A 27778-nucleotide genomic window follows, 5' to 3' on the forward strand; every position below is an offset into this window, starting at 1 on the left:
GCGTGGGCGAACTGTAACCTCGTCATCCATATCCACTGTAATTCTAATAACAAGTACACCGTGTAAAGAAGCAGGAGAAGAAAGAAGGCTGTGGTGACTATGGCGGAATCTGTACCTCTATCTTTTGCAACCTTTGTGGTGAAAAGTCTGGGTGGGTTTCTCATCCAGGAAGCGAAAAACTTGGGTGGGGTGAGGCTTCAAGTTGAGCAATTGCAAGCCCAGCTAAATCGGATGCAATGCTTGTTAGAAGCTGCAGATGCAAGACCAAAAGGAGGAGCAGATGAGATTATAATCCGCAACTGCGTTGCTAAGATCAGAAAAGCATCCTATGATGCTGAAGCTGCAATTGCAACTTTTGTTGTCAAAATTAGGAGATCAGATCAGTTCCCTTTCGTTCTCAAGAGGTATTTGTATTGGAACAATCTTCTGTGTAAATAAAATAAATTAAAACAAAGTCAAATAAAATTAAAAAAAATAACTTATCGAATTTATTTATCGAACCGAATTAAAAATAAAAGACCAAGTCGAGTGTGTGACACTCTGTCCTTAAGACAGATTTGCCCCGCTACGGTGCTTACGGTTGAGTGGCGTCTATCTCTCAGGATACAATAATCTTCACAAATTCTAGTAGCACTCCAAACAATTTATTCGGCGAACCAAACCTATGTTCTAACTCTTTGAAAATTACCCTAAAATAATATGAAGAATAAAGGACGCAAGAGAGCAAAATGAAAGCAAGGAAAATGAATTTTCGGAATCAATCAAAATTGGAATGGGGCTGCCTTTATATAGGCTTTGTTGGCACCTATTCAATTTGAATAGAAAAGGTATGAAGAAGGGACATACCCCTTCCTTTAAAATAAAGTGACACCATGAAAGGTTTGCACCCTTTCATTGAAATGGAGGTTTGACCCTTCCTTTAAAACAAAAAGACACCATGAAAGGTTACACCCTTTCATTCAAAATGGAGTCTATTTCAATTCACAACTACCTCTTTATAAATTTTCCAACAAATTGTGTATCTTCAAGGAATGTTTAGCCCTTCGTGAGGTTAGGTTGGAGATTGAGGCTATAAATACCAGGATCACCAATAGCCTTACAACAGGTTTTCAAACTTGTGGAATACTAAATTCTACAGGAGTTAGAGAAAGTTCATCATCAACTTCTATGGCTGAGAGGCAGTGACAATTAAGGCGATCCTATACCCATATTGTTGAGGAGGATGTTGTCGGCACAGAAGAAGATGTAAAAGCAGTAGTGGATCTTTTGGTGAAGGAGAATACAAATTATAGAGTTGTTTCAATTTGGAGGATGGGTGGTCATGGCAAGACCACCCTTGCCAAGACGGTTTACAAACACATTGAAATTAGCCGTCGTTTAAATGTGTTGCCTGGGCCTATATATCTGAACAATGCAATACAAAGGAAGTTCTTAAAGGGATTCTTATCAAACTTCTCTCTTCGTCTGTAGGAGAGCGTTCAAGAAAGGAGTTGAAAAATTCGAAGATCTTCGAAGATCCTTGAAGAACAACTTCGAATTCTCTGGAAGAAATGTGAGAGGCATAGATTCTTCAATGGTCTCAACTCAATAACACAAGAGTAAAGGAGATGATGGAGATAAGAGATTGGGTGAAGAAGAAGGCAAAATGGCTAGAGAGAGAATAATGGCAAGGCTCTCCCATGGATCTCCCACTTTCACTCTCAAAGTTGATAATGGAGATGGGAAATTAGTTCTTTCCCAAGAGTCATCTCTCCCAAAAATTCATCCCTTGTAAAGTTATGGGTGGGTGCTATTTATAGGCACCTCATGATGTAGGATGGAGCCCATGTGCAAGGCACATGGGGAATATTCTCTCTAACCACCTTGTTCGATGAGGTGACCTCTCCGAGAATAAAGAAAACCCCGAAGAGGGGATCAACCTCTCGGCGAACCCTTCTTCTTAGCCACACCTAACCAATGATCCCCAATCATCCCAAAGGGTCAGGGGTAGTCCCAGAGGACGTCCTGCCGCAAAATATTTCCGAGTCTCATGGACCCCCCGGGGTCGTGCCACCTCGACCCGGGTATACGCTAGTTTAACTGAAGAGTGAATTTATCTCCACTCACCGTCCTCGGGATCGGGTCCTTTGCTCAAATTCCATTACGCCCATGGTTCTGATGCGTAGACCCCGAAAAGCTCCGAGCCCGCAAGTGTTCTAGGACTCATTAACGGAGCGACTTCTAGATTGCGTCTGAATCCATTCAAAGCCAAGTGTTTCGGACCTCTAGGTTCGTGGATCCAAACCCTTTCGAGTCCGAGTGCCTCGGATCTTTAGGCTTGCTTAATACCCTTTCGAGTCCAGGCCCGAGTAAGTCTCTAGGTTCGTGGATCCGAACCCTTTCAAGGCTTAGAGCCATTCAGCCCGTTTGATGGCGATAAATCTGGGCCCGCCAGTCTTGGACTTGCGATAAATTTGGGCCCATCAACCTTGGATTATTGGGCCTAATTAATTTAGTGGGCTTAAACTTAACTCCTCTTACATTTGCCCCTTGCGTGTATGAGAAATTTTAAATTTCTCAGACATGCATACTGTCATTTCTTCGACCCTGCTTCGCATCACGTTCCAAAAAAAAAAACATGTTGTCACGACAGAGCCTATGGATAAAGTTGATAACGCACTTCAATTTACAGAAAAAAAAAATTGACAAGCAAAAATTTTATTTTTTTGTACTTTTTTTTTTTTTTTTCAAACCACTGAAATATATTTTTATAACATTTGAAAATATATACATATTCTTTTTTTTTTTATTCTTAACAAACAAGGCACACACGTGTCTCTTTTTTTTTTTTGGCAAACATAGCGGACCAATTACATACATACACATATTTAGAATATGCTAATGGAATACTCAAAGGATAAGGCTTCCTTTTTTCTATTTAAGGAAAAGGATGAAGACCTAATCAATGCATCTTTTTCTTTCTTGAAACCCTACGGCGCACACACTCTCTCACTAAAATGAGAGCCCACCCCAGGTTGCCTTTCTTCCTTTTTAACAGAGCTCCATAGCCACTAAGCCAATGCTGGTTGCTCACAAGGCCAAAGCTGCTGCCGTTTGCACAGACCTCCATTGCGATTTCAAGCCACGCCGCCAAAGGCCCACGCCACTGTCACTGTTGGCCAGCACCGGCACCAACTCATCGCGGTTGCTGCCTCCTCCTGTTGCTAGCAAGGTTCTAAATATCGGTCGGTACGTGTCGTACCGGCCGATTCGTACCGAAAAATGAGAGTGCCGAGTCGGATACTCACCAGTATACCGGCGAGAATGAATTTCACGTCCGTAACCGCCGATTCCTGATACGTATCGGCCTGAATCCGATACGTAAGCGATTTGTTTCTGATACAGCCCGATACGGCTGAAAACGAGCAAAGCTTCTTCGATTTCAAGCTTCTCTCTGTTTGTATATGTGATGTAACTCGGCTTCCACCGAGGAAAACACCGAGCAGCTCAACTGCGTAAAGTCTTGGCAATTCGACAGTACAGAAATAGACGATGCAGCTGACCTGTTATGCGTTTGGATAGTGATTGCGGTGATTTTGGTTTCTTTGATATGCGGATTTGCACTTTTGTGTTATTTGATGCTCTGTTTTTTTCTTTTGGCTGAAGAAGTTAAGTCATGGTTTTGCTTTTTAAGTTGTGCTCCATTTGTTTATAATTTATTTTTGTTTTTTTGTTTTTTTTTCTGTGGTTATTTTTTTAAATGCACATAATTATATATATATACATATATATAACATTGAGGTTGAATAGGACTCAGGAGCAATTTTTTACATAATTTTAAATGCACATAAGTTCAAAAGTTGAATAGAACTCATAATTTTATAACTTAGGAGCAGGTTTGTTCTGTCATAATTTTATATATATACATATATTATCGGCATAGAATATAATTTTTTATATATAAAAATAATTTTTATATATATTTTAAATGTACATATGCTCAATATATATATTTTTTATATATATTATTTAAAGAGATTTAATCTGTCAGATTTTTTTATTTCAGATTTTTTTTATTATTTTAGATATTTTAATCTGTCAAATCTTTATTTCAGATTTTTTTTATTACAAGTTTTAGAGTTGTTGATTTGTAGTAGATTGTTTGTATGCGATTATGACCGAAGCGAATGATTTATTTTCATGTCCCCCTTTCTCTTATTAATTTGTGGTGTATGTGGAAGTATTTCATTGTTGAAAATAAGTAAAAAAATATTTCCACATCAATTTTATATTAAAAGTTTAACATATATGCCAAATAAAAAGTTGAGACTAAAATAAATATATATCATTTAGTTGAAAATGAGTCAAAAAAGTGCTTCTACATATCAAAATTTTGATTAAAATGTGATAAATTAAGGCTAAAAGAGTCAAAAAAATGCATAAAACTGAGTTTTAGATGGATTGCTAATGATTTTTGAAATTTCACAGCCGCGACGCCCGATACCCAATACGTACCGGTCGATACTATCGATACCGATACTCCGTGATCGATACCGTTACGTTATCCGATACCGCGATTTAGAACTATGGTTGCTAGCGTCCTGTCGCAGCTCCACCTACTACAAACGCCGACCGCCATCGCAATGCCATCCACCTAGCTCAGCTCCAACTATCACGAATCGTCACGGCCAGCCATCGTCTTGTCCCAGCTCCAATCGGCCAGCACCAACGTTACTGCTACAGCCGGCTTCGACTGCCCAGCCTCATTGCCAACTCACAGTCGGATTCTCTGCTGCGACCTCGTCGCTGGCCTCGATTGTTGCTCCAGCGCCAACCACACACGTCGCCCTTTCAACGCGTCGTGTGTGGTCACCAACTCTGCTGCGACATCACTGCTGCTTTCGGCCTCGCTCATCCAACGCCGACCACACACGTTTGCCCACTCAACGCCATGTGTGGTCTGGCCTAACGTCGCTTAGCTTCAGTTTTGTTGATCAACGTCGACGCCGACTCTGCTACGTCTTCAACACTGTCTTCCTTCGTTGGCGTAAATTTGTGAGCAAGTTCTTTTAATTGTTTTGTTTATTTATTTATTTAATTATATATATATATATATATTTTGTGTGGTGGCAGTATACCCACATTCCTTCTTATTAATGGATTTTTTCTTTTTCAGTTTGACACTGTCCGTTGCCGAAGCTCCAGACACCCCCGTTGTCGGTGTTTCATCTTGGCCTAATGACGCAGGCTCCGTGCTCTGGATACACCAGATCCCGGTCCTGTTCCGCCGGCGACCACCTGTGACTTTACCACCGTCTTCAGCAGTGATCTGGCCAATGCCAACCACGCCCGCCCTTTCAACGCGGCGTCGGTCTGCCCAGCTACTCCGTCGTTTGCACACCGCCTTCTGCCGTAGCTTCGTCGTAACACCAACCTTTCTAGTGTTTTCCAATACACCGTCGCCCAAAATATTATCTGCAGATCTACCCATTCCACGCGAGAACCAGATGTGGATCTGTCCTGTGCGCGCGACCAGCCACCTCGCGTGGCCTGTGTGCTTTTCATCTGTCACTTGCAGCCTCGCTACCACTTCCAGTCGCGCCTGGCCAGCGCCGACCACGCCGCCCACTCAACGTGGTGTTGGCCTACCCAGCATCCTTCTAGCCCACTGTTCACGCACGCTGCTCGCGCCATCATCGATCTACTATGAAACCCATTTTTGGTGGGCATTGGTCTTCCTCTCAACTATTTTCATTGCTTTTCAAAACCTTTTTTCTCTTGATTTGGGGTTTCAAAAAATTTGGATAAATTTTGGCCCTTGTACAACTTGATTTAATACTCTGAGAATTTGTAATTTCTAACACTATGAGAATTTGCAATTTTTAGCTTAAGATAGGTAGTACTCTGTTGAGCCTGCCCTGATTTACATAACTTCTTCTTGAAGAAAACAAATTTCAAACCCATGTCTGAGCTTTGAAATTCCATTGATGAACTTGACTTGAATATGGCTTGTTGGCTTTTATCATTTGAGAGAAGGCACGATTGGACTATGTTGAATATTGAGCTTCATTTTTTTTTTTTTTTTAGGCACTTGTGTTGACCATTCTGATATTAATAGAATACTTGATGCTTGCATGGGTTATTGATGTTGAGAAAGAACATGTAATCCACGTGAGTGTTGTTGCTAGCTTCGCTTGAATAGGATAAATAAAATATATGTTGTTGTTGTCGATGAAACCCGAGGAAATGAGACTCTCATATTGTATATAATTCTTGTTGTCGAATGATTGATTGTCGTTTTGTTGATCTAGTGGATGCTTGGGAAATATATAGCCAATGCCAAAATTTTTGTGTGACTGTTGTAGCTTTACGTGATAATGCTTGAATCATGATCTGAACTCGATATTGCTTATCTCGTTTGTCGGCTTTGCTATTTCAGGCAAATGAATTCTTGACCAAAATCCACGACCTCGGGGCCCTTAGAACCTGCACTAATGAGAGCAAGGGATGTTCCTCGAAAGTCCGAACGGAGGCAAGATTGTCCCTCGGGAGTTCGAAAGTGGCATACATCCTACTTTGGCAAGAAAGATTCCTCTAGAAGGTAACCGAGTCTACCAAGCTTGCACCAACAGAAGTAAAGATTGTCTCTCAGAAGTCCGAGCAAAAGCAAGGCTATTGCTCAGAAGTTCGAGACTGTCCCTCAGGAGTCCGAATAGTGGCACACACACCCTACTTTGGCAAGGAAGATCCCTCTAAGGCAACCGAGTCTAACAAGCTTGCACCAACAGAAGTAAAGATTGTCTCTCAGAAGTCCAAGCAAAAGCAAGGTTGTCCTTCAGAAGTTCGAGTGGAAACAAAGCTCTCCCTCAGAAGTTCGAGCGGAAACAAGGCTGTCCCTCAGAAGTCCGAGTGGGTGTGTACATTTACTTTGGCAGCTAATGGAAGCAAAGGTTATGCTTCGGGAGTTTGAGTAGGAGTCCACTCTACTTTAACAAGAAAGATCCTCGAAGCTCGCACTGATGGAAACGAGGTCTGTTCCTTAGAGTCCAAATGGAAGTAAGGGCTGTCCCTCGGAAGTTTGGGTGGAAGCATACTCTTTTCTTTGGCAAACAAAATCCCTTCTGGCTGGTAACTACAAGAAAGATCCCTCCTAGCTGGCAACCGAATCTATCAAGCTTGTACTAACGGAAGTAAAGATTGTTCCCTAGAAATCCGAGTGGAGACAAAGTTGTTCCTCAGAAATCCAAGTGGATGTACACTCATTTCTTCGACAATCAATGGAAGCAAATGCTATCCCTCGAAGCTTGCACTGACGGAAGCGAGATTTGTTCTTCGAAAGTCTGAGTGGGAGCACACACTCTACTTCAGCAAGAAAGATCTTTGAAGCTCGCATTGATAGAAGCAAGGGCTATTCTTCGGAAGTCCGAGTGGGATCACACACTCTGCTTCAACAAGAAAGACCCTCGAAGCTTGCATTTATGGAAGTAAGGGCTGTTCTTCGGAGGTCCGAGTGGGTGCAACACTCTACTTTAGCAAGAAAGACCCTCGAAGCTTGCATTGAAGGAAGCAATGGCTACTCTTCGGAGGTTCGAGTGGAAGTACACTTCTACTGTGTCAAGAAAGCTCCCTTCAGGTTGGTAACTGAGTCTACTATTCCTCTTTCTTCTTTGAGGGGCAACAAAAATTGAAAACTGTTTCAGGCAACATAACATAATGAAGATATACAATGTAGAGAAAATAACTTCTAATGGAGATACATAATATGGAGGAAATAAATTTCTTCATGACATAAGAAAGATAGAACTCCTTGGATAATGCAGTAAATATAAATTGTAAATGTCATAGATAAACTTCTTCTACGGAATGTTGAAATTTGCCCCTAGAGTTGCAAGATCATTTGGAAAGCTTTCACCAGCTGCTCGGGTTGTGGCCATCATGCACCATCATAGCCATGTCTTTGGATCTTTCTGTACAGACTGATATCCCCATCCCCGCAAGATTTTTCATGGATTTGTTGTAGTCGGAAACTTGCTTCTTGTTGGCCAACACACCTGGCTAGGAATCTGGTACCTCATCGGAAGTAAAGTTCACCTTGAATAATTATGAATTGGGCAAGCTTGGCCATAGTCAATTTTCCAACTTTGCTTCTGAGTTGTTCGAGGACTTCTCCTCTCCAGTCCTCCGGAAGGCCTTTGTCTTCAAGTATTATCGAAGGCTCTGTTCTCTTCTTGATAATAATTGTCGCCTCCTCCTCTGGGATATCAACTCTTGCCCCTAATGTAGCGAGGGCATCTGAAAACTTGTTGTCGGAACGAGGCACATGCTCTATTTCGACCTTCTGAAATTTGTCAAGAAGCCTTTGGACTGTTGTTCGATATGTGGCCAAGGCAGGCTCCTTTAAGATGAACTGTCCTAAAACTTGCTTCACTATCAACTTTGAGTCCCCCCGAATCCGAATCTTCTTGATACTGTGCTTCTCAGCTGCTATCAAGCCTAACATAAGAGCCTCATACTCGGCTTCATTATTTGAACAATGGAAATCCAGTTTATAAGACAAATATAACTTTTCCCCACTTTTGCTTGTAAGGACTATCCCGGTTCCTTCTTTACCTCCGGCTGCTGCTCCGTCGAAGCTCAATGTCCAAAAGCTTTCCTCGGAAGCCATAGCTGCATGCACCTCTCCTCTTACTTCTCCATTCACTGGTTCATAGTCACCACTTGGAAATTGAGCAAGGAGGTCAGCTAAGGCTTGGCTTTTGATCGCCTTGGGGGCTACACATGTGATCTCGAATTCACCCAGTGCTAACAACCATCTTGCCACCTTCCCGGTTATAGCAGGCCTGCTGATGAGGTATCGGATTGGATCACTCCTAGTAACAATCTGAATCTGATGTGCTAAGAAGTAATGTATGAGCTTTTGGGCGGTGAATACCAAAGCTAAGCAATGTCTCTCTATCGGAGTATATCAGACTTCTGCTCCTCGAATCTTCTAGCTAATGTAATACACCGGGCGTTCTGCTTCGTCTACATCTTGGACCAATAATGCCCCTATGGACTTGGGGGTTGAAGTTAAGTACAACATTAGAGGCACCCCGGGCTACGGGGCTATCATGGTCTGAGGCGAGGTCAAGGCCGCCTTGATTCTCTCGAAGGCCTTTTGGTGCTCCTAGTTCCACTCGAACTTGGCATCTCTTTTTAACTATGAGCCGAAAGGGGCAGAGATCTCTGCAAGTGCTGGGATAAACTTTCGAATATAAGACACCTTCCCGAGGAGCTTCTCTAACTCCTTCTGAGAATGCGGGAGAGGCATTGCTCTGATAGATTTGACCTTGTCTTCATCTGCCTCGATACCATGTCTGTGTACAAGAAACCTAAGGAACTTCCCAGCCGTCACCCCGAAAGCACATTTGAGAGGATTCATCCTCATTTTGAATTTTTGGCATCTCTTGAATACTTTCTTAAGGTCTCGAAGATGGTTCTCTTCTTTCTTGGATTTCACCACTAGATCATCAACATAATTTTCCACCTCATGATGGATCATGTCATGAAAGATTGCAGTCATAGTCCTTTGCTAAGTTGCTCTGGCATTCTTGAGTCCGAAAGGCATGACTGTATAGAAGAAGTTTCTGAGAGGTGTTCTAAAAGCGGTTTTTTCTGTGTCCTCTTCAGCCATCTTAATCTGATTGTATCCGCTGAATCCATCCATGAATGAGAACATCTGGTGTCCCGAGGTGGCATCCACGAGGGTGTCAATATGACGTAAAGGGAATTCATCCTTTGGGCAAGATTTGTTCAAATCTCGAAAATCTACACATACTCTGATTTGACCATTCTTCTTCTTTACTGGTACTATGTTTGCCAACCACGTGGGGTACTGTATTGGCCGGATGAAACCAGCCTGTTGAAGTTTTTAAATCTCCTCCTCAATCTTCTCTTCGAGATCTGGATGATACTTTTGAACAGCTTGCTTAATTGGCTTGGAGTTTGGGAACACATCAAGACAATGAGAGACTAGGTCAGGATCTAGTCCGGGCATTTCCTTATATGACCAAGCAAACACATTTGAATACCGGCTTATCAACTTTAACAACTGTTCCCGCTTCTCTGGGCTGAGGCTGGAACTTATGAATATCGGCCTTGGTGCATCTTGTCCATCACTCAGATCTATTTCAATAAGTTATTCGGGCTGAGGCTTCGGCCCATCTGCATGCATTCTGGAGCCACTTCAGGCTTTATCACTATGTCATTATCAGGAGGCTCTTCTTTTGACTCGGAGTCGGTGACTGAAGAAACTGACTCCCCGCACTTTCATAAATAGTACACCATCTTGCCCCCTTCTCGGACTTTCATCACCTTCCGAGGAATAGGCGGACTTTCTGGTCTAGACATCGCCCGCTTACTTGATTCTGCCATCGGCTCCTTGTCATCTTTGATATCCTCCCAATGAGGAATTTTGACCCCCCGAGGCTTAGAGGTGGTGGGAACTTCTTCGATAGCCAGTTCGGTGAAGTAGATGGCATCAGAATAATGAGCTTCATGGATCTCGAAAGGCCTTTCTGTAGCCTGAATTGTCACCGTCTTCTTTCTCTATTTAGCCTTAATACACTGATGATACCTTGATGGTACAGCCCCATATCTATGCATCCAGGTCCTCCCTAGAATGATGTGATAATTTGCCTCAGAATCGATAATATGGAACTTGGTGGCCGAGCAAATCTCTCCGACGGCTAAATCAACTGTTACGCATCCAATAGTAACTCTCATTTCTCCACCGACGCCAGTGATGACTATCGGCTGCTTCATAATACGTTCTTCACAGATTCCGGCCTTTTCTAGAGTAGCCCGAGTCATAATGTTGATAGAGGCTCCACTATCTAGAAAGGCCCTTTTGAACTCAATCCCGTTAATAAAAACAGTCACATAAAGCGGGCGGTTGTGAGAAAAAGGATACTTCCGATCAGCCTCGGAGAAAGTAATGGCACTAGATTGCTCTTTTGCCTTCCTCGGGATAGATCCCTCAGTCGACATGCATTCCTCATGGTGTGCCTCGGCTATATTAATGATAGACTTGGTGATTTCTGTTCTTGCCTCCCTGGAAAGTCCAAGCTGGTCAAAGAACTGCTTGAACTTTACACAGTCTTGCAAGGTTTTGGCATAGCGATCCGGATCTTTTTCCACTCTTGGAGGCTCATAGTTAACCATCTCCTCGGTCTCTTCAAAATAAGATGCCACATAAACATGGTGTCCTCCTCTTCCGTAGTACTCTTCTCCTCCTTCTGGATCAAAGGGATCGTCAACATGAGTTGTGAAGGTTCTGCCCTCTGGATCGAGAGCACTTCCATAGTAAACTTGCTCACCCTCAGGCTCGAGGATGTCGTCCAGATAATAATCATCGTCATCGAGATTGGTGATAGCCTCGATCATCGGGCCTTCATAAGCTATCATAGCAACATTCTTTCCCTTGTCTCGGTGCTGAGGATATGGTTGTTCTCGGATGTCTTGACTCCCTTGCTTTTTGAACCTCAATTCGTCTGCCTCGACTTTATCTCTGAAGATTTTCCTGAGAGTCCAACACTTCTCTGTCGGATGTTTCAATGTATGATGGTAGACACAAAATTCAGGGCTCTCGCGGTCCTTTTTTGATGGCATTTCTTCGACATAAGGCAATTTTAGCTCTCCGTCGGCCACCCATTCCTTAACTAGAGCTTTCACTTCCTCGATTCCACAGGGATAAGAAACATTCCCCTTTTCACCATTATATTGTTTTCTCTTCTGGCCTCTATAACCTCCTCCTTGTGACTTTTCGGTATCTGGGGCAGAGGCAGCAGCAACAATAGGTCCACGAGACGATTTGAAGCTAGTCTTGTAACTGGCCTTAAATCCGGACTCCTGAGCCTGAGGAATGCTAATGTTCCGAGCTGCTTCTATTAATGCCGAGAAGGTGGGTAGCTTGTGATTAACTAGAAACATTTTGTACCTGCTCAATGCCCCTTCTAGACAGATTTGAACTAGATAACTCTCCTCCACTGCTTCATGGCAATCCACGGCCTTGTCCTGAAACCTTTTGACGCAGTCAAGGATGTCTTCACTTTCCTGCTGCTTTTCTTTACACAATGTAAGTGTGGTCACCTTCTCCGCCACTTGAAAGAACTTAGAGTGGAATTTGTTAACCATTTCCTCCCAACTTCGGACAGAGTTTGGGGCCAAATTAACATACCAACTATATGCTCGGTCGGTGAGGGACTTAAAGAATTCTCTCAGCCGGAGGACGTGGTTTTAACCATGAACACCCAGAGTCTCGATGAATCGCACAACATGTTCTCGAGCATTTCCTTGTTTGCCATCGAACTTGATAAATTTCGGCACTGTATACCCCTCAGGGTATGGATAGCTCAGCATCTCAATGGGGTAAGGCGGCTTGACATCCAGATCAGGCAAAGAGGGTAAAGTCCTCTTGCCCCGTTCGAGATCGAACATGGCTTGCACATCGGCGAGAGTGAGAAACTGTTGAGGGAGAGAGTTTGATGGTGGTATTCCCGGAACTTGGCTTATGGACCCAAAGACTGAGTTAGGGGCGACTTGGCCATTCTGGTGCTGCGAATTCATCATTGGTGAGGACATTTGATGATACTGGCCATCAGCGCCTATAGACAAGCCAGTTGGTGATGGGACATTGATTTGAGGCCCGTAAAGTCCACCGCACGGCGCCGCTATACCGGGTTGTGCTTGCAAATTTGTTGTTGGCACCGAAGGAGGCCCGTTTGGTGCTTGGGTAACATTTACTAGTGGCGTAACAAGATTAGGTGCGGGCAGAGCTCCCTTTTGCGCCGTCATGCTCCTCCTGTTTTCCTGGACACCAACAGTCGCCGGAGCACCATTCATTACACCAGAAACTCCCCTAATCACCATTGGATCTTGGCTTGGCACGCCATGGAGCCCGGGCGTAGGCAAACTGCTTCCGCCTACTGCGGTTTGAGCATGTGTTACTATGGCCATGTTGTCATGAGCCATGGGCTGATTGGTGCCTACTTCTCCTTAGATTTGATTTTGCGCTCCGGCGGGAATGACTCCACCACCAGCTTGATTTCCGTTTGGCGCCGGTGCAAAATTAGAACTCATCACCAACATGGTGTGAGTAAGATTCTGAAGAGTGGTAAGAATCTCTTGCTGAGTATTTTGAAGTCCTTGAATGGCTTCAAACAAAAGTGGTTGATCTGGAGCCATGGTCCTATCATCACCACCATTAGAGGATCCTTGTTGGTGAACTTCATCTTCCCCCGCCATCCTTGTTGGAGTTGTGTGGATTCCAGATCTCGTTGAGACCATTAACCAATCCGCCTCCCCAGTGGAGTCGCCAAAATGTAGGAGAGGGTTCAAGAAAGGAGTTGAAAAATTCGAAGATCTTCGAAGATCCTTGAAGAACAACTTCGAATTCTCTAGAAGAAATATGAGAGGCTTAGATTCTTCAATGGTCTCAACTCAAGAACACAAGAGTAAAAGAGATGATGGAGATAAGAGATTGGGTGAAGAAGAAGGCAAAATTGCTAGAGAGAGAATAATGGCAAGGCTCTCCCATGGATCTCCCACTTTCACTCTCAAAGTGGATAATGGAGATGGGAAATTAGTTCTTTCCCAAGAGTCATCTCTCCCAAAAATTCATCCCTTGTAAAGTTATGGGTGAGTGCTATTTATAGGCACCTCATGATGTAGGATGGAGCCCATGTGCAAGGCACATGGGGAATATTCTCTCTAACCACCTTGTCCGAGGAGGTGATCTCTCCGAGGATGAAGAAAACCCCGAAGAGGAGATCAACCTCTCGGCGAACCCTTCTTTTTAGCCACACCTAACCAATGATCCCCAATCATCCCAAAAGGTCAGGGGTAGTCTCAGAGGACGTCCTGCCGCAAAATATTGCCGAGTCTCATGGACCCCCCGGGGTCGTGCCACCTCGACCCGGGTATACGCTAGTTTAACCGAAGAGTGAATTTATCTCCACTCACCGTCCTCAGGATCAGGTCCTTTGTTCGAACTCCATTACGCCCATGGTTCTGATGCGTAGACCCCGAAAAGCTCCGAGCCCGCAAGTGTTCTAGGACTCATTAACGGAGCGACTTCTAGATTGCGTCTGAATCCATTCGAAGCCAAGTGTTTCGGACCTCTAGGTTCGCGGATCCGAACCCTTTCGAGTCCGAGTGCCTCGGATCTTTAGGCTTGCTTAATACCCTTTCGAGTCCAGGCCCGAGTAAGTCTCTAGGTTCGTGGATCCGAACCCTTTCGAGGCTTAGAGCCATTCAGCCCGTTTAATGGCGATAAATCTGGGCCCGCCAGTCTTGGACTTGCGATAAATTTGGGCCCATCAACCTTGGATTATTGGGCCTAATTAATTTAGTGGGCTTAAACTTAACTCCTCTTACACCGTCAAACGAAGAAAGGGAAGCAATTGGAAGGTTGAATCCTGATGAGCTACTCAAGAAACTTCATCTAGTCCAAAGTGAGAAGAAATGTTTGGTGATTCTCGATGACATTTGGCAGGTTGCGGATTGGGATAGTTTGAGTCCAGGTTTCCCAAATACCACAGAAGTAGGCAGCAAAATATTGCTAACAACTCGCAATGAAAATGTTGCTAAGCATGTAGATCAACAATGCGTGCTTTATAAATTGAGGCACTTAATAGAAAAGGAGAGTTGGGAGCTGTTTGAGAAGAAAATATTTCTAAGAAGAAATGGAGGTACCGGTAATTATTAACCTCCTACTTGATCTAATTAATTATTTGTGCTTCTAAAGTTTCAAATGTCTTTCTTAAACTTCTTTCCTTTCGGATTTGAATTCTTTCAATTTGACAATTCAATTTGAGAGAATAGTTTGGTTTTGATGGCCCACTTTGGCCCAACTTCGGTAAATTCAAATTGTTCATTTTTTTTTTAGAATTTATTAGGTAGAATATTCATTCAAAAATTTAATATAATCAGATATCAATAGCTATATTTTTAAGTCATATTTGTATTACAAAAAATTGATGTTATTTTTTAAAATATATTTGTTGTCTATTTTTCATAACAAATGTGACATATAACTATTGATGTCTAATCATCTTATCTTTTATAAGATTATTCTAGTTAATGAATCTTAAAAATTGAACAGTTTGAATCACCGAAATTAGTTTCAAAATGATTGATTAAGTCCAACTCCTCTCTCAAGTTGGATGATCAACTTAACAATTATGTAGGCAAATTTTCTAGTTTTTAAGAATAATTTTCAGTGAAATTAAAAATTAGTGAGAAGTAAAAAATAATTAAAAATTTATTAGGTGCAAGTGAATACCAATAAGAGATATGTCCCTGCCACAACTATACAAACTCAATTACAGCACTGTGAATTTTTTATTATTCAGCATTTATAAATTTTTATACACACACTAATCTGCTTCCTCTAAACCTATATATATATATATATATATACTAGTTTAAGAAGGCCAGTATAAAATACAAGTTATTATTATAATATATTTAAGTTTTGTATTTTGATAATTTTTAAAAAATTAAAATATTATTTTATGAAATTGAATAGAACAAATCATTAGATATATAATAGAATTATGTGGTATGTTATGTATCATTTTTTTATTTGTTATACAACCAATGATGTAGACTCCAATTTGATTACCATATCTTTTTAGGTGAATTTATGAGTCTTTAACATTTCTTCCGAATTTATAAATAAATAAAAAAAGAAAATATGGTGTGTAGCTTTTCTCAACAAATAAATATAAAACAAATATTAAGATAATTCTCATATCTAAAAAAAACTACTAAAATAATTCACTGAATTAATAAAGAAGCAAAAAAAAAACATATATATACAAATAACTAATTTTATTAATACATAAATCATACTCGCATAACGAATGATCAATTTTATTAATAAGTAAATCATTAAGTAAATTAACAATTTGTAATGATATGAAAAATATTTTTCAGTTAACCATTTTGTTAATAAATAAATCGTTAAATCAATTAATAGATTTTAATGATATGAGAAATAATTTTCAATAAATAATTTTGATAATTTATTATTGCATACGAGAATTGGTTTTTTTTTCCACTAAGTATTGTGTTAAATGAAAATTTATAACAAACGGTAGTTATAATTTCTAATATTATGGGACCGATTCTTATTTTAAACAAACCTTATAGGTGTATTTGTAATTTGTTAAAAAATAAAAAGATTTATGTTTCACGATTGACCAAGAATGTTTGCGTAATTACGAAAAAAAACCTTCACTCAATAAATAGGTCACTATTAGTAAATTATTCAAAATAAAAAGGCAAAATCGGAAAGAAAAGAGGAATCTCAAGCAGCTAAGCGGTTCTTATATATATACTAGTTACAAAGGCCCGTTCAAGGCACGAGCTTTCAATTTAACAATTCAATTTGAGAGAATAGTTTGGTTTTGATGGGCTCATTTTGGACTAACTTCAAATCGTTCATTTTTCTTTAGAATTCATTAGGCAGAATATTCACACAAAAACTAACTACGACAAAACAAACCATACAAACCTTGGCCCGTGTAGTCATGGTATAGAATTCAAGAATAACTAAGGCCCAGTTTGATTAATAGTGAAATGATTAATAATTTCATGAATTAGTGTAAGATTAGTTATTCAATTAAATTAGTGAGATAACAATTTATTATATATTTATTTTGTTTTTTTTATTTATTTCATACTTGAAATAATGATCCTCACCCCTCTCAATATTAAAAATTCGTCAATTTCGTTGAATTGAATGTCGGTTGACATATAATCCAGTTAATAAAATTTACAATAAAAAATATGATTGTGAGTCCATAAGTTAACAATCTCAATCCTATATTATAATCTTACAATATGCATCTCAAAAAAGTGCATATGGTATCTTCTTCATAACTCTTCTGTAAAATTTTACAAATAACATAAACCATTAAAATTTTTATAAATTTCTTACGCCAAAAGTCATAACTTCTCACCACAAAATATCATTGAAAAAGTCAAAAGTCATAACTTCAACTTTAAGATGCACAACATAAATTAGACCCACTTGTTTATCATTTTTTATTCACTACTGGTAATTTTAGCATATAGTGACACAACACATTACAAATTCTCATTACTTTTATTACATAAAATCATAACTTTCTTATAATGTGCACTTACGCCCTTAGGGATGCACACTCTAGATTTGTCTAGAAAACAAATATAATATATGAAAATAACTTATGTTACAATATTTTGTTAAAAATTAGGACAGTAAAACAGACTATGCTACTTAAGCCCAATTCGTGTTCAACTCGTTCAAAGTTTATTTGAGATCAATTTGTTAAGGTGCCGTTTGGTAACACTTACGTTTTCAGTTTTTTGTTTATATTTATAAAAATTTAAAAGACTCAAATAAAAACTTGTTTGGTAAAATTTTTAATTTATAAATCAGTGGTCTCAGTTTATAAATTTGACCAAAAAATGTGTTTCTGTTTTGAGTTTTTTTTTTTTTTACCACCCAACACTAGCCACCACCCGTCATCATTTTCTACCACCGTCTTCCACCACCACCACCCACCACCCACACCCTACCACCACCTGCCACCACCACTCACCACCCACCTGCCACCACTACCCACCATCCGCCACCACCACCCACCTGCCACCACCACCACCACCACCACCCACCAGCCATCCCCCCGCCACCCGCCACTACCATCCACCGCCCGCCACCACCGCCACCCACCACCACTCACCAGCCACCTGCCACCTACCACCACCACCACCACCACCAGCCACCACCACCAGCCACCTGCCACCCACTCGCCACCACCACCACCACCACCCACCTGTCACCACCACCACCATCACCCCCTCCCACTCGCTACCACCTACCACTCGCCACCGTCACCCACCACTACCACCACCAGTCGCCACCTACCGGCCACCACCCACCACCACCACCACCACCCGTCACCTACCCGCCACCACCCGCCACCACCCGCCATCCGCCATCCACCTGCCACCACCACCCGCCACCACCCACCACCACCAGCTACCCACCACCCACCGTCACCACTTTCTACCACCGTCTTCCGCCACCACTTGCCATTTCTCACTCTTTTTTATATTTTAAATTTTTTTTTATATATTTTGTCAATTACCAAACGCGTTTGTAGTTTATGTTTTTCTAAAAATAAACAAAAAATAAACAAAATCTAGTTTATAAAATTTTTGTAAATATAAATTGAAAACGTAAACGTTACCAAACACACCCTAAAAGTTTATATTTTTTTCATTTTTTATGTAAGGTTTAAAATTTTGAGAATTTTCTCAAAATCAAATTTTAAAAATAGTTTCACCTAATCTATTTTTGTGTATCATTTTAATTTTTTTCTAGTTTTGGGAACAAAGAATTTTAGCCTAAACACAATGTTAGTTGGACCTCACGTCAAGTGATGAAACTTACATATAATTTGTGTGTTGTAGTTAACAAATTCATTGGTATATTTATTGGTTTCTTAGCATTATTGTTTGGGGGACTTACGTGTAGGTCCTAATAGATGAACTAATTGTCCAATAGGTTTCATGATAATCAATGGTGTTTTTTATCAAACACTATTAAAAACGTCACTAATTATTAATTTTCAACGCCAGATTGAAAATTTTATCACAAAAACTGTCACAATTATAAATTTTAGCGACAATTTAAAAAAAAAATGTTACAAAAAAAGTATCACTAATTTTCAACTTTCAAAAATAATTTGAAAATTTCGTCACAGAAAAACGTCACTAATTGTAAGTTTTAGCGACGATTTATAAAAACCATGACAAATAGAGTTACTAATTGTTAATGTCAGCAAGATATGTAAAAAATCATTATAAAAATTATTTTTAGCGATTATTTTATTAAGACTTATTTTCAATAGGATTTTATAGGAATTAAGTCTAAATATTACAACTTAGGATAAACTATCAATAGGTTTTAATAGTTGGGCTTAATTCTTATCAAGTTCTATTGAAAATAAGTTATGGTAAAATCGTCGCTAAAAATAATCTTTTGTGATGATTTTTTAGATATGTCACTAAAAATTGACAATTAGCTACTTTTTTTTGTCATGATTTTTATAAATTGTCGCTAAAACTTACAAGTAGTGACTTTTTGTGAGGAATTTTTCAAACTGTCGCTAAAAGTTAAAAATTAGTGACTTTTTTGTGACGATTTTTTTAAAATTGTCACTAGAGTTTATAATTAGTAACATTTTTTGTGAAAAAAATTTCAAACTATTACTAAAATTTAACATTTAGTGACTTTTTTTAACAGTGGTTAATGAAAAATATTATTAATTATTATAAGACTTATTGGACAATAAGTCTATTTATTAAAACCTACACGTAAGTCCCCCTAGAACCCATTGAAAGTTTACTTTATTGTTTTTAATATAAACACACATTGCTATTTTTTATTTGTATCAGTGTCGTCCATATAGACTAGTACAAACTTACCAACAGATGCATTTTTTTACCCTACACTTTTGCAGGATTCACATTAAACACAAAAATGATTGAGTCAGGGAAAGCAATGGTCAAGCATTGTGGTGGTGTTCCATTGGCGATTGTGGTTTTAGGAGGACTTTTGGCAACAAAATACGCACTGGAGGACTGGGAAGAGGTGAGTCAAAACATTAGTTATAACTTAGGTAAGGGCAGAGGCCAACTAGGAGTCCCAATAACAGAAATTTTAGCCTTAAGCTACCAAGACTTGCCTTACCATCTTAAGGCATGTTTTTTGTATTTGAGCCATCTTCCTGAAGATCAAGATATTCGTGCAAAAAAACTGATTCAAATGTGGATGGCTAAAGGCATTGTGTCACCGTCATCAATACCAACACCAGTAGAAGGAGAGAAACCAATGTTGGATGTTGGAATGAGTTACTTGGGTGAGTTAGTCCAGAGATGCATGGTTCAAGTCGAATTAACAAGCTTTAGAAAAAGCATTAAACTTTGTCGCCTCCACGATCTCATGAGAGACTTATGCTTGTTGAAGGCCAAAGACGAGAATTTTCTCAAGATTGTTCGCATTAAAGCCTTTGGTCATCAGCTCGCATGGGCAGACTCTGCACTGCCTTCATCATCATCATCATTAACAACAATCCGTAGACTTGCCGTGTACTATTTGGGTGACTGTGATGCCAACTCTATAGAAAGTGAAAATGTTATTCTCCTAAGTATACGAGAATTGGTTTTTTTTTCACTAAGTATTGTGTTAAATGAAAATTTATAACAAACGGTAGTTATAATTTCTAATATTATGGGACCAATTCTTATTTTAAACAAACCTTATAGGTGTATTTGTAATTTGTTAAAAAATAAAAAGATTTATGTTTCATAATTGACCAAGAATGTTTGCATAATTACGAAAAAAAACCTTCACTCAATAAATAGGTCACCATTAGTAAATTATTCAAAATAAAAAGGCAAAATCGGAAAGAAAAGACGAATCTTAAGTAGCTAAGCGGTTCTTATATATATACTAGTTACAAAGATCCGTTCAAGGCATGGGCTTTCAATTTAACAATTCAATTTGAGAGAATAGTTTGGTTTTGATGGGCTCATTTTCGACTAACTTCAAATCGTTCATTTTTCTTTAGAATTCATTAGGTAGAATATTCATACAAAAACTAACTACGACAAAACAAACCATACAAACCTTGGCCCGTGTAGTCATGGTATAGAATTCAAGAATAACTAAGGCCCAGTTTGATTAATAGTGAAATGATTAATAATTTCGTGAATTAGTGTAAGATTAGTTATTCAATTAAATTAGTGAGATAACAATTTATTATATATTTATTTTGTTTTTTTTATTTATTTCATACTTGAAATAATGATCCTCACCTCTCTCAATATTAAAAATTCGTCAATTTCGTTGAATTGAATGTCGGTTGACATGTAATCCAGTTAATAAAATTTACAATAAAAAATATGATTGTAAGTCCATAAGTTAACAATCTCAATCCTATACTATAATCTTACAATATGCATCTCAAAAGGGTGCATACGGTATCTTCTTCATAACTCTTCTGTAAAATTTTACAAATAACATAAACCATTAAAAAATTTATAAATTTCTTACGCCAAAAGTCATAACTTCTCACCACAAAATATCATTGAAAAAGTCAAAAGTCATAACTTCAACTTTAAGATGCACAACATAAATTAGACCCACTTGTTTATCATTTTTTATTCACTACTGGTAATTTTAGCATATAGTGACACAACACATTACAAATATTCAATACTTTCATTATATAAAATCATAACTTTCTTACAATGTGCACATACGTCCTTAGGGATGCACGCTCTAGATTTGTCTAGAAAACAAATATAATATATGAAAATAACTTATGTTACAATATTTTGTTAAAAATTAGGACAGTAAAACAGACTATGCTACTTAAGCCCAATTCGTGTTCAACTCGTTCAAAGTTTATTTGAGATCAATTTGTTAAGTTTATATTTTTTTCATTTTTTATGTAAGGTTTAAAATTTTGAGAATTTTCTCAAAATCAAATTTTAAAAATAGTTTCACCTAATCTATTTTTGTGTATCATTTTAATTTTTTTCTAGTTTTGGGAACAAAGAATTTTAGCCTAAACACAATGTTAGTTGGACCTCACGTCAAGTGATGAAACTTACATATAATTTGTATATTGTAGTTAACAAATTCATTGGTATATTTATTGGTTTCTTAGCATTATTGTTTGGGGGACTTACGTGTAGGTCCTAATAGATGAACTAATTGTCCAATAGGTTTCATGATAATCAATGGTGTTTTTTATCAAACACTATTAAAAACGTCACTAATTATTAATTTTCAACGACAGATTGAAAATTTTATCACAAAAACTGTCACAATTATAAATTTTAGCGACAATTTAAAAAAAAAATGTTACAAAAAAAGTATCACTAATTTTCAACTTTCAAAAATAATTTGAAAATTTCGTCACAGAAAAACGTCACTAATTGTAAGTTTTAGCGACGATTTATAAAAACCATGACAAATAAAGTTACTAATTGTTAATGTCAGCAAGATATGCAAAAAATCATTATAAAAATTATTTTTAGCGATTATTTTATTAAGATTTATTTTCTATAGGATTTGATAGGAATTAAGTCTAAATATTACAACTTAGGGTAATGGACTTAATTCTTATCAAGTTCTATTGAAAATAAGTTATGGTAAAATCGTCGCTAAAAATAATTTTTTTTGATGATTTTTAGATATGTCCCTAAAAATTGACAATTAGCAATCTTTTTTGTCATGATTTTTATAAATTGTTGCTAAAATTTACAAGCAGTGACTTTTTTTGTGAGGAATTTTTCAAACTGTCGCTAAAAGTTAAAAATTAGTGACTTTTTTGTGTTGATTTTTTTTAAATTGTCACTAGAACTTATAATTAGTAACATTTTTTGTGAAAAAAATTTCAAACTATTACTAAAAATTAACATTTAGTGACTTTTTTTAACAATGTTTGATGAAAAATATTATTAATTATTATAAGACTTATTGGACAATAAGTCTATTTATTAAAACCTACGCGTAAGTCCCCCTAGAACCCATTGAAAGTTTACCTTTATTGTTTTTAATATAAATACACATTGCTATTTTTTATTTGTATCAGTGTCGTCCATATAGACTAGTACAAACTTACCAACAGATGCATTTTTTTACCCTACACTTTTGCAGGATTCACATTAAACACAAAAATGATTGAGTCAGGGAAAGCAATGGTCAAGCATTGTGGTGGTGTTCCATTGGCGATTGTGGTTTTAGGAGGACTTTTGGCAACAAAATACGCACTGGAGGACTGGGAAGAGGTGAGTCAAAACATTAGTTATAACTTAGGTAAGGGCAAAGGCCAACCAGGAGTCCCAATAACAAAAATTTTAGCCTTAAGCTACCAAGACTTGCCTTACCATCTTAAGGCATGTTTTTTGTATTTGAGCCATCTTCCTGAAGATCAAGATATTCGTGCAAAAAAACTGATTCAAATGTGGATGGCTAAAGGCATTGTGTCACCGTCATCAATACCAACACCAGAGATGCATGGTTCAAGTCGAATTAACAAGCTTTAGAAAAAGCATTAAACTTTGTCGCCTCCACGATCTCATGAGAGACTTATGCTTGTTGAAGGCCAAAGACGAGAATTTTCTCAAGATTGTTCGCATTAAAGCCTTTGGTCATCAGCTCGCATGGGCAGACTCTGCACTGCCTTCTTCATCATCATCAATAACAACAATCCGTAGACTTGCTGTGTACTATTTGGGTGACTGTGATGCCAACTCTATAGAAAGTGAAAATGTTATTCTCCTATCTGGACATGAAATGAAGAATCACAGCCATATCCGATCATGCCAATTTTACTCTTTTGGCAAAGAATTGGAAAGTTCTGGTTGGCAAAAATTAAAATTACTCTTTAAGGGCCTCACATTGATTACAGTTTTAAACCTTGAAAGAATTACTATATCTGGGAAAAACGAAGGAAAGCTTTCGAGAACAATAGGAAGCCTAATTTACTTGAGGTATTTAAGTATAAGATATTCCACTATTAAAAGTTTGCCTTCTTCTATAGGCAACTTGGGATTCCTCCGAACCCTAGGTTTAAGGGGACAGGGGAGTTTAAGAATGCCCAATGTCTTGTGGAGGTTGAAACAATTGAGACATCTATATCTTCCTGCTGAAATCAAGTTGTCTTGCATAGGTAAGTTGCGATTGGATGGTTTAAGCAAATTGGAGACGCTAGAAAAGTTTGATGCAAGGAATGTGATGTCAGATGCTTATCTAAACTGACAAATCTTTGAAAATTCAGTGGTGAGGTAGCCCCCAAAGACTTGGTCGTGATGTTGAAATCCCCAATCCTCAACAATTCAAACCGGCTTCTGCAATATTCATCCTTGAGCATTATAGGAGATTTTCAAACGGAAGAAGAACAAAGCCTTGTAAGGCAACTTTTAGGATGCCACCATCTTCGACAATTGTCTCTACGTGAGTCCCTGAATAAATTGCCAGACCAATTCCCTCCAAATCTCACCAACTTAATCTTGCGGTGCACTGAACTAGAGGAAGACCCAATGCCAACATTGGGGAAGTTGCCCAACTTAAGGACTCTCATCTTAGGTTTTGATTCCTACATTGGGAAGGAGATGGTTTGTTCTTCTGGACCATCCAGCATCAGCGGTGGAGGAGGAGGAGAGGGCTATGGTGGCTGTAATGGTGGAGGTTTTCCGAAACTCATAAATTTATCTCTCTGGGGTCTTCGTAACTTGGAGGAGTGGAGAGTGGAACAAGGAGCCATGCACTGTCTCTTCCGTTTACTAATTGTAGCCTGCCCAAAATTGAAGGAGATTCCGGACGGATTGAAGTTCATTACCACCCTCCGTCAATTGAACATCATTCACGTATCTAAAGCACTCCAACAGAGGGTTAGAAAAGGAGGACAGGACTACTACAAAGTCAAGCACGTGCCTTCCATTTATAATGAGAGTTGACGACTGAGCTTTCTCGAATCTTCCTACATTTACATCAGGTTGGTTGGTTGGTCCATGCTTAGTTTCTTTCCCCTCTCTTTTCTTTCCTTTCCTTTCCTTCTTTATGTTTAGGGTTAATTTCACTTTTATCTCTAAACTATCAACATTTTTTAATTTTTTATTTCTTCTCTAAGCTATCAATTTCGTCTATTTAATCCATTAAATTTCTAATTTTTGTTCAGGTGGTCTAATTGTAAAAATCAATAACCATTGAAAAAAAAAAAAAAAAAAAGGTAATTTTATAATTTAAACAACTTAAATCATACAATTAAACACCCATTAAGTTGGTTGTAGGTTGTAATTTATTCAAAATAATAAGAAAAATTAGTGTTTTGTTATATGTTTTAAGATGTTCAAATTCTCAAATAACATTTTTTTTAATCAAATTAAGTTTTAACAATTATTTATTTGTATAATTGTCTCCAATTGGACTACAAAAACATAAATTCAAAACTTTAGGAACTAAGGCTTGGTTTGGGGTACACTAAAAAAGTCAAAAAGTTACTATCCTATTTAAGTCACATCATCTTATTTAAGTCACATCACCTCTCTACCACATCACTTAAAACCCAACCCATACCCAACCCATATTTTATAAAAATTCAAAAAGTACACTTATTTAGATCATCCCAAACCACCCCTAAATAGACGAAAATGATAGTTTATGAATGAAATAGAAAAAAATGGTGATATTTGTGACTTTAATGATTCGAAGCCATGTCAAAATGAATTTTTCAGAGTATTTGATTTTAATTTTCTAGAAATAAGTTTTTTGTTTTTCGTATTTTTTTTAATGAATATTTTTTAAATTTTAAGCAATTTTTTTACTTTTTTAGATGTACCTTACTTAAACATATCTAAAAACTAAAATATTTATTAAAAAATATTTTAAAAAATCAATAAATACACAAGAATACCAAAATGTACTGAATTTTGGTTTTTTTTTTTTGTATTTTTGGTATTTAGTGAATTTTGTAAAGATTTTTTTCACAAATATTATACTTTTTAAGAATATTTATGTTAAGTGTATCTAAAAATTTAAAAAAAAAAATTGCTTAAAATATTAAAAAAATTCAGTAAAAACAAAAAATTTTAATTTTCTAAAAAATGAATCCTAAGTTATGAAATCAAACTAGCTTACTTGGTTCAAAAATTCTTATGATGTTCTCAGAGTGGCCACTGTTGCAATCTCATGGCTCAATTGGTGTTGGAGAAATATGATCTTATGCAACTTAAGTAACTCGTTTTATATTTGCATACAACACACGAAGCAATTCTCCTATGTTGTTTGTGTGTGCAGGATACAAAATTTTCTAGTATTGTTTATGAATCTAATAACATGTCCTTGTTCATAGAATGGAGATATTAGAAAATTAGTATGTGAAATCTTGTTCTTAGCTACTATCACCACTTCTTGAAAAACATAAATAATTAATCATACTCCAACGTTTACAAGGCATCCTTGCAGAGAAAATTAAGTTTCTCATTTTTTTTTCCTTCCCGATTGCCCAAAGGGAACAATGGCTGGGTGTGGACAAAAAACAGAACTAAAGAATCAACATTTTCCCTTTCAAAAATCAACCTACTACTCTTCAATGCATAAGAACCCACTTGGAAACTTGATTTTATGACAATCTTCAAAATGCAGAAAAGCTTGTGGACTGATTTTGATTTGCTGAAGTTAAACATATTCAACTAGCTTTCACTTATTGTTACAGTGATAATTGCAGATTCTAAACGAGTCAAGAATAGTATCAAGAGCAATTTCACAGTTGAACTTTAAATCACATATTCCAATGAATTTAGTACAAGAAAATCCCACCTTTGCCTTGTTTTAGCTTTCCAATGACTTTTGTGCTAGCAAATTCTGAAACTATCATTAAAATGACCTGAATTCTACTATAGTTAATCCTGTTGGCCAATCCTCATTTATTGTTTGAATATGCAAAATGAATTGTCGCTTGCTTCTCCTCTTAGTCCTGGGAACATCAAAGTGGGAAGGCCATATGATATGCAATCTCTGCTATAGTTTTGCAAGTAAATGATGATTTGTTCACTTGGTTCAGCATTCCATAGACTTCATGAAAAAACCACTGTTCAAATAGTCTACATATATATCTAGACATTTTATTTTAATGGCATTGTCCATTCGCCAAACTTTTGGACGTTTGAACGAATTTTAAATCCAAATTTTATGATTGTTCTGTGCACAGGCCTTGTGCTCCACTATTGGCATCTATTTCTGCTCTTAAATGGGCTCATAAGCACAATTTTTTGCATATTAATATTGTTACTAACTCTGACTCTATTTCAGCAGATGAAGGGCAGTAAATATATCCAAGTGGTGGCAGCTCCATTGTTTTTAGATTGTTGTTATCTCGCACAATCTTTTCATTTATGCCAATTATCTCTACAGCCACGGAGTTTGCTCACAGCAGTCTTTTCCTTAGCCTGGTTTGCAGCATTTCCTTTCATCTCTTCTTCTCATGAAGAGGCCTACTTGACAGGCTCTAGTCAATCTACCGTTAGCTTCACGTCTATTCTCAATTAAGGTCTATATGTTACCTCTGGTGGTTTTTTTTTTTTTTTGCTTGAGTGTTTGTAAGGCTTATTCAAGTTATTGGTGGTTGTTTCCTAAACTATGTTACTTTTTATATGTATTAATGAATGATGTTCTTTTCTTGTACCAAAAATAAAAAATAAAAAAATATTCAATACTGTGGAATCCTATGTTTGGTGGTGTCATAACACACCTAACACTTTTTGCCATTGTGTTTATTTGATCTCAGTTCTCAATAGTTAAATATGTAACGCAGCTAGATTATGGGCTGCTCAACGAATATAGGAGTTGTATTCATCATGATAAGTCCTTACTATTTAGTCTTCAATCCAAACAGTCAATAGTACATTGTTGCCTAAAGACAGATGAAATGTTCTGAAGTGCTACTTCGCAGTAATGTTAAATTGCAATTTGTGGTTCCAATAGCATATACCAGCCTTCATTTGAAAACATGCCAAGCAAGTTGAAGAACGTCTGATCATCTGTGGGTAGTATGACAATTTGAACAGAACATAATAGACACGTTCATTTGTCTCACTCGCATTGAAATGGATGAAAGTTAATGAAGTCGTACAAATATTTTCAGAAGTATGGATGATATGGTTTTGTGTTATTTTGTAACAAGGCATGTGT

At 37.8% G+C, this 27778-nt stretch overlaps 1 protein-coding gene and 1 long non-coding RNA gene across 2 annotated transcripts; both read left to right on the forward strand.

Moving 5' to 3' along the window:
* Nucleotides 1–24548, forward strand: LOC114267373 (putative inactive disease susceptibility protein LOV1). The gene is made up of 8 exons (XM_082907571.1): nt 1–430; nt 1190–1462; nt 14370–14722; nt 14842–14875; nt 19536–20222; nt 22745–22875; nt 23066–23821; nt 23863–24548. The coding sequence occupies exons 1-8, from the start codon at nt 100–102 to the stop codon at nt 24544–24546; spliced, it is 3249 nt and encodes a 1082-aa protein (XP_082763697.1). The 5' UTR covers nt 1–99; the 3' UTR covers nt 24547–24548.
* Nucleotide 24549: 1 nt separating this feature from the next.
* Nucleotides 24550–27304, forward strand: LOC145789223 (uncharacterized). Its single transcript, XR_014360673.1, has 2 exons — nt 24550–24584; nt 26900–27304. It is a non-coding gene; the product is annotated as an uncharacterized LOC145789223 (long non-coding RNA).
* Nucleotides 27305–27778: the final 474 nt, after the last annotated feature.

Source organism: Camellia sinensis, chromosome 2 (assembly GCF_055761805.1).
Source record: "Camellia sinensis isolate YWXY chromosome 2, ASM5576180v1, whole genome shotgun sequence".
NCBI lineage: Eukaryota > Viridiplantae > Streptophyta > Magnoliopsida > Ericales > Theaceae > Camellia > Camellia sinensis.

Excerpts from the sequence above, each read along its gene's own strand:
- LOC114267373 (XM_082907571.1), top strand. The coding sequence starts at position 100 with ATGGCGGAATCTGTACCTCTATCTTTTGCAACCTTTGTGGTGAAAAGT. Across the intron at positions 1,463-14,369 it reads CTTATCAAACTTCTCTCTTC|TGGGCTTAAACTTAACTCCT; the intron begins GTCTGTAGGAGA and ends TAATTAATTTAG. Across the intron at positions 23,822-23,862 it reads AAAAGTTTGATGCAAGGAAT|TTCAGTGGTGAGGTAGCCCC; the intron begins GTGATGTCAGAT and ends AATCTTTGAAAA.